We start from the raw sequence: 11,781 nt of genomic DNA on the forward strand, positions 1-11,781 counted from the left end.
TCTATCCACAGAACATGTATTTTGTGTCTGCAAAACACACATCATATTTAAAAGGTATAAAAACAACACACAAAGTCCATTGAAAGTACAAATTACAAATTACTCACAAGTAATCAAATTATCTGAAATCCAGATGGCTCCTAATTTTGTTTTTCTCAAAGTCTTTGTCTTAAATTAATGGGGTTATCAGTGGAAATAGGTGCAGAAAAATGTATTTAGTTGTAGTAATAAATTTGTGCAGCAGGGGGCAGAACAAAACCATATTTCCACATCAGGGGCTTCTAGCTGATTTCAAATGTGGAGCTAAAAAAAGACTTCCAATTATTATCTGAATATGGCTGTCAATGCACCCATATTTCTCAAAATAAACAAAATATTAATAATGCATTAGACGAAATCTTTCCCTAAAGCTCATCAGTCACTTTGCACAGATTGAGATAATCTTAGGGTGGTCTTGAAGCTGCAGACTGCCGATCAGGAGGGATATTGTGAATTACCTCCTTATCATATACAGTATAAACAGCTTGATCTTCTGCAAATCTGATCTATCATAGCATTCAATTCCACTTTCAAAGGATTAAATAGCTCTTTTGCACTTTTAGGAGTTTAATCCTTGCTCTGCATATGTCTTGGTCCCAGTGAGGGTATACTTGATTTCTCCCCTCTGTGTGCTGTCTGTTTCCACCTTCAGATTATTTCCTTGTAATTCTTGTGAAAGCTAAAGCTTAAATACCTAGAGTGCTTCAGTAAAGCGTTTTATAGTTTTTCATCGTACTTGCATGTTCAGAACCATCAAATAAATATTGATATCAACGTAAACTTAAGTTTAAATGAGAATTTAATTTCTTAAGGGAGGACAGAAGACAGAATCAGAACAAAGTCATTGAGCTCATGATAATGTTCTCAAACAAATCTTTCTCTGAAAGATGCACTCTATTGCTAACCATGAGACAACTAGTTGCAGTGGATTTTAAATAACCACTGCAATTATTAATTATTTTAACAATCCCCTTGGTTAAAAATAATTGCTCCTTAATTAGCCCTTGTAACTAGTTGTGCCACCCTTGGAGGCGATGACTTCTACCAATTGGAATTTGAAATTCTTTCCAAACATCACAGTGAAAAAATAAATATGCAATTTTCTTTTCAAAATTGTTTAAGTCAGTCACACTGATGGATTTTTAAGCATGGAAGTCCTGTTTAAGGTCAAACCATGGAAACTCAACTGGATTTTAGCAAGTCCAGCCTCTGACTAGAATATTTCAAAACCTTGTGTTGTTTTGAGATTCTGCTTTTGATCGTCGTCCCATTGCACAACCCAAATGGGTTTGCTCTAGAGGTCATAAACAGATAAACATTCAAGTTCAGAATTTTCTGGTTCAGAACAAAACTCCCAATTCCATCAATTAAGGCAATTCATCCAGGTTCCCTAGCAACAAAGCTCCCCTAGACCATCACACAATATTCTTTTTCTGAAAAGATGCATTAGTTTTTCTTACAGAGTCAATCGTCTTGGCTCTATGTGTGTCATGCCTTTTTCCCATGCACTTCCAGAGAAGTGCATTTCTCTGGTACACATACATTCAACCACACTGACCTACCATCATCTACAACCAGAGCTCTGCTGACAACAATCATGCTTATAATATACAAACAATGAGACAAGATGAGATGGGGTGCAGAGAGATCAGAGGAGACGAAATACGACAAAATAAAATTAGATGTAATGAGATGAGATCACGAGAAAGGATTAAAGTGAGACTAGATGAGATGAGATTAAATGAAATATGATACCTTGTACTTGATGTGAGATGAGGTAAAATGAAACTGGATCTAAGGAGGTGAGATCAGCGAAGAATAGGTGTGGTGAGAAAAAATGAGGCTTGATTGAGAACTGAACAGAGGCAACAAGATGAGACGAGAATAAATTACATAACATAGTAAAACTCAAGTATTCTGAATTGACATGAGATTAAATGAGATCAAATTTAAGAACTTAAAGTAAGAAAAGTTGAAATTAGATTATATTAAATGCAATGGGGAGATAAAACTAGACAAAGCTAGCTGAGACTAGCTGTAATGAGTTGAGTGAATGAAATGAAATGCAATTTAACAACTTAAGGTGAGCTGGAGTGAAATTAAATTATATTAGATGCAATGAGATGAGGTGCAATAAAATGAGTGGAGACTAGATGTAATGAAGAGTGGAGCTGAGTGGATTGAGATCGAGATAAGTCTAGATGAGTTGAAGTAAGGTGAGATGAGACAATAATAAATGAGATGACATGATAAAATGAGGTGAGATTACATTTAATCAGATAAGAATAACCGGTAAGAGATTATATGAGCTGATAGAGGAGGAGAGATAAGACTGACTGAGATTTTATAAGATCTATAAGATAATCTGTCCAGGAGTAAATAGGCACCATGCACCCTCATAACATTTATTATAAACCAAAATGTTACTTATTTGCCAACTTCATGTTTCTTTTTTAAGCACAATTAATTCCTCAGACATGAAGGAACACTCTAATAACATCTCTCAATTGCTTAATTGAAAATAAAATCAGTTTTGAGCTATTAAGAAGCCCTATTAGCTACAATTATGAATTAAACATGTCCTAGAAGTCCCTCTTCAACATGTTATCAACACCCAGAAGACAGTAAAGATTGCCAACAAATAAAGCTGTTTCGGTTAAGTATTATGATAAGAGGATGAACAGCTTGTGCTTCAGCATCTCAGAAAGTCATTTGAATTTAAGCAGATGTTGACCCTGCTTTGAGGCGTTTATTCTCTTTCCCATCTCCCAAAAGCGCTGCTCCCCTCATTTAATCTGAAATCGAGGGCTTTCAACTGCGACAGATTATAGAGGGCTAACCCAAGCATGCAGCCGTGGACCGTCTCCTAATGACTACAGCAAGCAGAGCATCACGCAACAAATAGCTACTCCACACTTCTGGTAACTTCACGTCAGCGAAGAGAGACACAAATATGTTTTTTACTGAAAAATAAAATTTTTCAAAAGGGAAATAAAACAGACATCAGAAACAGATTTAATAAAGCAATTTCTATTTTATGTTTTCAATTTTGACTTATACATAATGAAATGAAAAACACTGACATTTAAAGACTACATGAACAATATTTTAAAGATTTATATATCAGTTATATACATCATGATAAAGGACAACAACTTTCTCTTACTGCCGATGGAACGGCTCCTCTAAAATGCTTCAATTTAATAATTGTATAAGCACAGACAGAATAAAAGACAGGAAATAAATTATAGGTCACTGGTTGCAATTAATGTAGTTGAGAAGCCTTTGCTCATCTGGCTGTTTCTAAATTTGAGGTCTATTTACATTATTGTCTATTGCTGCTATTCTGTCAAATGCTCTAATATTTGAAGAAACAGGAGTAAGTTTGAAAATACATTTTAAAAAAGTGCATTTGAATCGTCTTGGTAGCAACCAACAAGTTCATTTCTCAAGTCCAGATGAGAGTCAGTTTGGAGAAGTCAGTGAAGGACGGAAATCCAAGTCAGTTAATCCAGATTTAAACTAAACGCAGCTAATCCACTGCAGTCACTTTTGACCACAACAGTCTCCAGGTTCTGGATCGGTTCTAGGGACTTCTCTGCTCCTTTTCTGGACTGGTCAGATCACTGGCCTTTTCTTCAGCCACCTGGATCTCCTGTTTGCCCTCCAGCAGCCTGTCATGAGAAACTGTCCCCAGAACTTTGGCACTGTGCTCCTGAGCCTTGGCCCTGAGTGCAGCAATGCTGTTCTCTCTCAGTTCCTCTTTAGAAATGACGGCCTTGCCCTCTGACCTTTCCTCCTCCTCTTCAGCGTCCTCAGGGATCTGAGCGTTCGCCTGCTGCGGGGCATCGCACTTTCCTGTTGGTGGGGGAGTTGCGCCCTCTATGGACTTTTTGTGCATCCCTGTAAAGAGTTGCGGGTATTCAGATTTAGAATAACGTCTGCTCACTGGTAAGCCATCTTGGACTGAAAATAGCAAGCAAAAATAGTTCTGGTTTAGAATATAATAGCAGCAATGAATTACTGGGTTGTTGGAGTTAGGGTCATGCTTGTGTGTAATGTGGAAATAACAAAGAGGTGCATTAAATGTGCCTCAAATTAGCACAACCTCCAGTTCTGAATGAGGGTAGTGAGAAGGGTATATCAGAAACTTTGAGAGAAGATTTTTACCCAGAAGCCAGGGAGCACAGGACTCCATGATGCCATCCTTAGCAGACTTGAGGATGGACTCTGGCAGAGGGATGGAATGCCTCACCATGGCTCCATACAGCCCATACTCAGCCATCACTGTGCTGCGTCCCCAACATTTCTCCCTCTTCCTCCACTTAGCTCTGCGGTTTTGAAACCATACCTACAAGAGAAAAGGTAGCAATTGGATAAATATTTAACATCCTTGTACATCTGAAGGTTATTTTGCCTGCTCTTGTTTGCCAAAAAGCTCAAGCTCAGCTTGAGATAGTCTAAGAAAATAAGTAATCAAGCCACAGATTTTCAGTTGGATTGAGGACTGGATTTGACTGGGTCATTCTAACACTTGAATATTTTCTATTTCTCTTGCAATATGACAAGACACAGAGATCAATTTCTTTTGACTTTAGGCCATTAGACATGTTTATTTTACCACCATGAACAGGACTGAAAGTGAGATTAATGAAAAAAATCTAAAAAGATTTATGTTAGACAACAACAACAAAGAGTGGCAACGCTCAGTCACAGGATCTCCATAAGAACCATTAGATGCCATCTATTTGCCAATCTGTCCTATAATCACAAATATAAAGATGTCAAGTTTAAAACACACATCAGAGATTCCAGCTAGACATGTGCTTTGATGACATTGGCATGAGACTCAGATTTATGTAGAAAAACACCCATTGCAACCTATTATGAACGGAGGTAGATTTGTGATTCTGTGGGCCAGTTTCTCTCCTAAAGGCTCTGGAAGGTTTTCTAGAGTGTGTAGAAAATCAAGACCATCCTAAGGTGGATCAAAATTTTTTGATCGAACTTGAACACAAATTTCAAGTTCTCCCATAAAGCAACATATGTGTAAAAACGTCTGTTATTACGTTTGGTTTGGTTTGGTTCTGAGTCATTTCAATATCTCAAATAGACCATATCTGGTGGTCCCTTAAAAACTCTTTTGGATACCTGAACAGGAGAGATTCAAGTATTGACCCCTGAGGCACACCACAATATGCTACACAAATGGCATAATAAGGGAGAAGTCATTCTGACTAGTGGTGACATAAAACTTTTAAGTCTGTAATAAGATGAACCACTGAAGAGCAACAAAAGTGATCTATGCCACCCAAAGATTATCAGTAGTCCCAATCTGGCTGCCCTATGAAAACTTTCTGGAGGCACCCCTGTTTGGACACTTCACTAGCAGCTCCAGTCAGCATGTGGCTTCACATGCTAGACATGTGAAGCCACATGCTGTCAGCTGACAAAGAGCCTGAATGGACTGTGACACAACACACAGGTGTTGAACATTGATATACACTTTCGATAGTTCTTGTGAAAAGAGGAAGGAGGCGGAAAAAGAAGCAGAGAAGGGGGCATGTATTTAATATTAAACTGCAAAAAGATCAAACCGTGTCTATGCTTTTTCTCCCCAAACACCTCTGATGATAACTCTTATTTTATACAAGATATTTTTTTTCTCTGAGAAATTGCTTTTCTACTCCTCAAAAGAAGCCAGTGGTAAAAGCATTGAGCAGGAGCGACCCAGGGGCGCGCCGAGGCTGATTGAAAAATAAGTTAATTTCAGGCCCAATCGATGGTGGGCAGGCGGGCAAATATCACGGGAAATTAAACTACCGGGACTCCGGGGAGCAGCGCTATTGACCCGCGTTAATAAATTCAATGTAGTTATTTCATTTGAACTCCCTGCGCCTCTCCATCGACAGCAGCAGAAGCAGAGCCAGCCACCCGAGCTCGTCTGATTTAACTAATTACACTCAATGAGGAAAATTGGGTGTTAATTTTATCCAGGAGAGAAGCAAGCCCGGACTTATTTATTTATTTCCTTTTTATTATTTATTCGCGGCCATACTGTTCCAGCCCCCTAATGAGAATGAGATTAAAAAAGGCGCCCTGGCAGATGGATGGGTCCAGGTCACACCGCAATCTTCTTCCGCCTTGATAGCTTGATTAGGTCGTTAGCGGCTCCTTCTCCGAGAACAAATTGTTTCACATCCAACTGCGCCTGATGAGAGATTATCTGTCCTGGCGAAGATGCTGCTGCTGCTGCTGCAGGGGGAGGAGGAGGAGAGCCTCCTTTGTTCAGGCAGGAAAGGGGCGAAAGTGATCGATTTGTGTGGGGAACCATTTTCCCTCAAACACCAGAGCAGGATGAGAGGGAACCTGTGCCCCCCACACAAATGTAACAGCATACCATAAACACTGATTTAAAGAAGGAAGATGGAAAAATGAGCTCCGCATTTACATTTTCATGTTAATGCAGTGTATGCGCAGTCATTATTAAGAATAATAATATCAGATAATATGGTTATGTTACAGGCTGGATCCCATTTTTCTGTATTAATATTGCCCAATATGGCTCACCACTCAGGGAGGCAAGGACCAAGGGGCGCTTTTTACGCAAAGCTTTGTGAGTTGTATGCTAAACCATTTCCTATCCAATCAGAGGGAAACGTGTGCCTAAATTGTGTTGTGTGCAGTACAAGCATTTATTAAAAATAGCCCCATCAGTAAAGATGGCAAATGACCCTGAAGATGCCTGATCAAAAATTGTAATACAAACTAGAATAAAGAGTCATGTCAGTCTTATAGGGAATTTTGAATACATCTAATGATCTCTTATTTGAAATCTTGATTGCCTAGACTGTTGACCAATCAGACTTATATACAGAAAAAAACGTGTTTTTAGATCTGAAAACTTTTAATTTGTTGTACGCACCATAATTTTAGTCCTTTCTTGACCCCCCCCCCCCCCCTTTTTTTTTTTACAACTGTGACCACTTTAGATTTAGAAAAGCAGTTAAGCAAAAATATATAAAGCAGAATGGCCAAATTTGGATGAAATTATTCCCTTGATCCTTCTGATATGTGGTATATATCTGTAAATATAATATATCTGTTTTTGCAGAAGGGACTTTGCCAGAGGTGGTGGTGTTGTATCTGGTTGTATGTGGGGTGGTAGAATGTGAAGTTTTCACCCAGGGTGCCATTAACACAGGAGCCAATGCTGCCCCTCCCCTTATCCTCTGTGTAAGGGATTTTTCTTTATATCCTGATACATGATCTGATCTTGCAGATTACATGTAGACAAACAGAGTAGCCATTCCTATGTGAACAGTGGAAATGGAAAACATCTCCTGCAATCCAACCCACAACCAAACACACACCCAGTCTCCTGATGCAGCCCATTCTTGAAAGACAAACATGTTAAAGTGTAACTTATGAGAAACATTAACCACTAAAAAACATTGATCTGATATACATCCTGGCTATATATTTAAGGATGTATAGAGAGATGTATAGATGAAGGCAAAGGGAGAGATTTCAATAGTAATTTTAATAAAGAGTTCCATGTCTCAGAAAAATGTAAATCAAAAACTGATTTGCATCTGTAATTAAAGTAGAACTTCACTGTTTGTCATCCTTGTCTTAATCTGAGGTGCTCTTAATGCCATGGAAGCCTTAAAATGTATTTTCACAAATAGAAAGAAAAAAAAACACTTCATAAAGTCATGCGAAAAAGCAATAGAAAAGTCACTTGGGAAACAAATTACGTGATTTCTGCCTTTCCATGTGGGTGCTCGAGGTACCCACATGGTAGTGACGCCCTGGGTGGAGAGCAATATCACTTTATATTAAATGTTTCTCATTAATGTGACCCAAAATCCCAGTAGGTGTCATGTAAACATGTAAGACCCTACAGCAGATGTCTAACCACGATTATAGTTTTTTTCTGGTTAATAAATATATCCACTTTAATGTATTTAAGTTATATTCAGATTCTTATAATGCTTTGCTAATTTACAAACAAATTATGTTCTAAATGGTAAATGTTCACTTCCAAACAGATGACTTTAAGAATACTAAACTGTAAATACAGTTAAAAATTCTATGAGTGCATTTTATACAAGAGTACATTTTTTCTCTCTATGACTATGTATCAAAACATCAAACTAGAAAATACATCAATTTCAGTATCTTAGTTCTTGTGACAATGTTTTAAAAAGTCAAACAATTTTACATTATTTGCTTTTAATTTTTGAGAGAAACTGACAACTGTGCGTTAAGCTAAACTTTCTAAAGTTTGTTCTCATGGAGAAATAGTTTGATTAAGAAATATTTGATTGTTTCTGCATTTGTTTGCTTATTGACAAGAACAGTGACAGTAATATACTGGAACATTAAAATGTGGTAACAAAGGAAATATTTTACTCTGTGAGCATATTTGAGAGTGTGTCAACAAAAATCAGTGGAATTTTTTTAATTGCTACGAAGCCTTTGTCCTCCCCCTGCTAATCAGAAACAATTGAGACATCCAAAAATATAGGGCTTAGGACTATGAATGAAATTTTATTAATAGATAACGAAGCTCTGGACATACATGCTTTGCTTTCCTATAACAAACTAATATAGCCAGTTGAGTGATATCACTAGAGAAAAAGTCACATTATACATTACTTGACACCTTTCAATGGCATACAATTTCAAAATACAAAATAATTTTATTTTCATAGACTTAACATGAGCACATTTCTGTGTCCGTTTCAAATAAATATTTTTTTCTAAATTTAAAGATGATGTGTTTATAAATTAGAGCAGGTATTTACAATTTAACGGTAAAAAGTACAGTAAGGTTTGGATTTTCTTTTCACAGAAAAATGACTGTAATTCATTTTTCACAGTGATAACATCTCATAACAGCCACTCCTGTATTTTATTTTTATTGACTGTGATTTAGTTAAAGTTTTTACTAATTGACAAATATATAAATAAAAACCACAATATTTAAAAAACTACCCTAACCCTTAAATATAGTACCCTAATTTTCCAGGTGCCTACCAGTTAGTTCTTTACCATAACAATTTTCCTGAACAGAATTGTCTGATTTATAAAATCCCCATCTATTAAGTGACCTTTTTGTCACTTAATAGCTCAATTATAAATTAACACATCTAACAACATTTGCAATTAATGCTAATAGGTTTTTTGTTAATAATTTTTTTCTCAGTGAAATAAAATCAATCCATTTTTTTTAAATTAATGACAAACCAAAAACAGTTTAAATAGCAAGTATAAAGGGTGGTTTTGGGTTAAAGACATTCATAAACACTGTCATGAAATATTTGACTTTCTTACCTGTATTCTGTCTTCGGGCAACTCTGTTTTCATGGCCAGCATCTCTCGGGCATAGACATCCGGGTAGTGCGCTTCGTTAAAGGCCTTTTCCAGCTCCTCCAGCTGATAGGAAGTGAATATGGTTCTGTGGAAACGCGTTATGCTTGTGAATATGCGCTGCAATTGCATTTGTGTTCTGCAAAATCCAATCTTTCGTTGGTCTACGTCATGAAATTGAAGTTTTCCTTTATTATCATTTTCACGTTTTGGAAAATACAGATAGAAAATAAAAAAAGGCACTTTGATAAACTCGATGTAAGACGAGCAGTTTAGATCTTGGTACTTCAAGATTTTTTAAAAGGCAGATTATTTGGAATATACCCTAAATAAGCTATAATAATGCTTAACAGAAAATTATAATCAATTTCTCTTTAATAAGGGAAATTCACAGTAAAACTGATCTAATCGAGTAATTAGCCAGGAATCAGTCTTGTCTGCCTTAAATATATATATTTGAAAAATAAAGAAATAGATTAATTAAAAGAAATAGCACCAACCGGTGGCGTCTTTTCTTGCGTTTCTTGTTCTGGCTTATAGACGACTTCGTGTGTCTTCGTTCATTTGAAGATAAATCCTCGGAGTCTGGATTGGAAACATGGGAGGTGTATTTAAGGATAGTTTGGAGAACTGTGATAAATTGTTGCACCACACTTTCAAAAAAAGTATTTATTATTATTATTATTATTATTATTATTATTATTATCAATAATAATAATAATAATAATAATAATAATAATAGCTATTTTCCTTTAATAACTAATACAGCTGTCATCCATGTCGCAGCATAATTGCAGGATTTATCATGAGTGTCCGTGGATTACCTGAGCTGGCAGACTGACTGGGGTCCAGCGGCCTCACGATCCTGCTGTGGTGCTGCAGGTGGACATCCTGACCGTCTGACAGCACGGTCTCCAGGAAAGCGGGTTGACTGTAAAACGCCGGAATTCCACCGGGGCCAATTAATCCCATCCCGACACCCACACCGACGGCTGCGGGGCCCAGCACAGACCTGGCGGCGATCAGGTGCGCGCCGGCCGGCAGCGAGCTCAGCGGGTTCCTCGGAATGGAGGGCGGCTCTTTATTCAGCCCCAGGATCTCCTGGATGCCGAAGCCGGTGCACCTGGTCGGTGGGTGGTTGACACTGCTTTTCGGCTGGTGGCTGTTGTTCCCTCCATTTGCACCCAGAGACGTTTTGTCTGAATGATTTAAACTTTCCGACAGCACTGCGCCCTCTTTTCCGGTCATGGTGCTTTGGATGGCCCTTGAAAAATATATTTCTTTATTATGTTGTCTCACAGGAGGGTTCCTCGTACATGATCCTCTGCGTCCCACACCGTCGTTTAGAAAATGGTCCTTTTATCCAACAGGTCCATCCCAACAGGAGGCTACACCCTGCAGCCAATCAGCTGCCAGGATTCAGGATTCCAGTGGATCATGGATGTATTACGCCCTCTCCAACACATCGCTGCCTTTTTCTGAGGACTGTGTGGAGCAGCTTCAGTTAAAATATAGATAAACTAAAACAAGGTTTAATAAATATAAACGCAAAGTAAACTGAAGTAACCCTTACAACGTCAGGAAAAACAAACAAAACAAAAAACAGCATCAGATTAAATAGATTGGACCCTCTCTTTGAAAGCTCGTGAGTGAATGAGAGCAAATTAAATCTATTTCCCCTCTCCTCCTGATACAGTATCTTTGAAATGGTGCAGGTTTATAGAAAATTACCTCAATCTCTAAATCTGCCTTTCGCGGAATGCATTACGCACACATGTAAACACACAGACAGAGCCTACTATGATCTATGTGCCCAACCACCGGCTCACACGGATGGATAATTGATCTCCAGATGCTCCGGGAAACTCATCACACGCGAATCAAAGGCCCACCCCAAAAAAAGGAAAAAAAAAAAAGGAAAGAAAGAAAAAAAACGACAGCTGGTGTGGAGATGGACGCAGTCCTGCAGGGTGCTAATCCCACAGCAACAGCTGCAGGAATAAAGAATAAAAAAAAAATAATAATAATAATAATAATAATAATAATAATAATTATTATTATTATTATTATTATTATTATGTACAGCAATAATAATTATTATTATTATAAACATATATTAAATATACAATATGAAACAAAATTTTAAAGCCAAAATAATATTTGTTAGCCCACAACTTCTACCACCACCGCCATAATAGTAGTAATATGAAAAAACAGTAATATACATATCAATAAAATATTAAATAATATAAATTAAAATGACTACTAGTACTACTACTACTAATAAAAAAATAATAATAATAATAGGAAACAACTCAACAACAATAGTAAATAAATCGGAAATAAAATCTAAACCAATAAAAA

General features: G+C 37.3%; 1 protein-coding gene across 2 annotated transcripts; it reads right to left on the reverse strand.

Moving 5' to 3' along the window:
* Positions 1 to 3,115: 3,115 nt before the first annotated feature.
* vsx2 (visual system homeobox 2) lies at positions 3,116 to 11,394 on the reverse strand. 2 transcript variants are annotated; one of them, XM_027999962.1, is made up of 5 exons: positions 10,242 to 11,394; positions 9,918 to 10,002; positions 9,382 to 9,505; positions 4,210 to 4,390; positions 3,116 to 3,942 (listed from the first exon to the last, which is right to left on the reverse strand). In XM_027999962.1, the coding sequence occupies exons 1-5, from the start codon at positions 10,663 to 10,665 to the stop codon at positions 3,626 to 3,628; spliced, it is 1,131 nt and encodes a 376-aa protein (XP_027855763.1). In that variant the 5' UTR covers positions 10,666 to 11,394; the 3' UTR covers positions 3,116 to 3,625. The 2 variants fall into 2 exon arrangements, with proteins under 2 accessions (XP_027855763.1, XP_027855762.1); XM_027999961.1 differs by having other exon boundaries at positions 3,116 to 4,005.
* Positions 11,395 to 11,781: the final 387 nt, after the last annotated feature.

Source organism: Xiphophorus couchianus, chromosome 19 (assembly GCF_001444195.1).
Source record: "Xiphophorus couchianus chromosome 19, X_couchianus-1.0, whole genome shotgun sequence".
Lineage (NCBI taxonomy): Eukaryota > Metazoa > Chordata > Actinopteri > Cyprinodontiformes > Poeciliidae > Xiphophorus > Xiphophorus couchianus.

What these genes read in the sequence shown, in the direction of transcription:
- vsx2 (XM_027999961.1), bottom strand. Translation starts at nt 10,665, where the DNA reads ATGACCGGAAAAGAGGGCGCAGTGCTGTCGGAAAGTTTAAATCATTCA. An exon ending in CAGTCAGTCTGCCAGCTCAG is followed by an intron (nt 10,003 to 10,241) that starts GTAATCCACGGA and finishes TTTCCAATCCAG; the next exon opens with ACTCCGAGGATTTATCTTCA. An exon ending in CGCAAGAAAAGACGCCACCG is followed by an intron (nt 9,506 to 9,917) that starts GTTGGTGCTATT and finishes GCGTTTCCACAG; the next exon opens with AACCATATTCACTTCCTATC.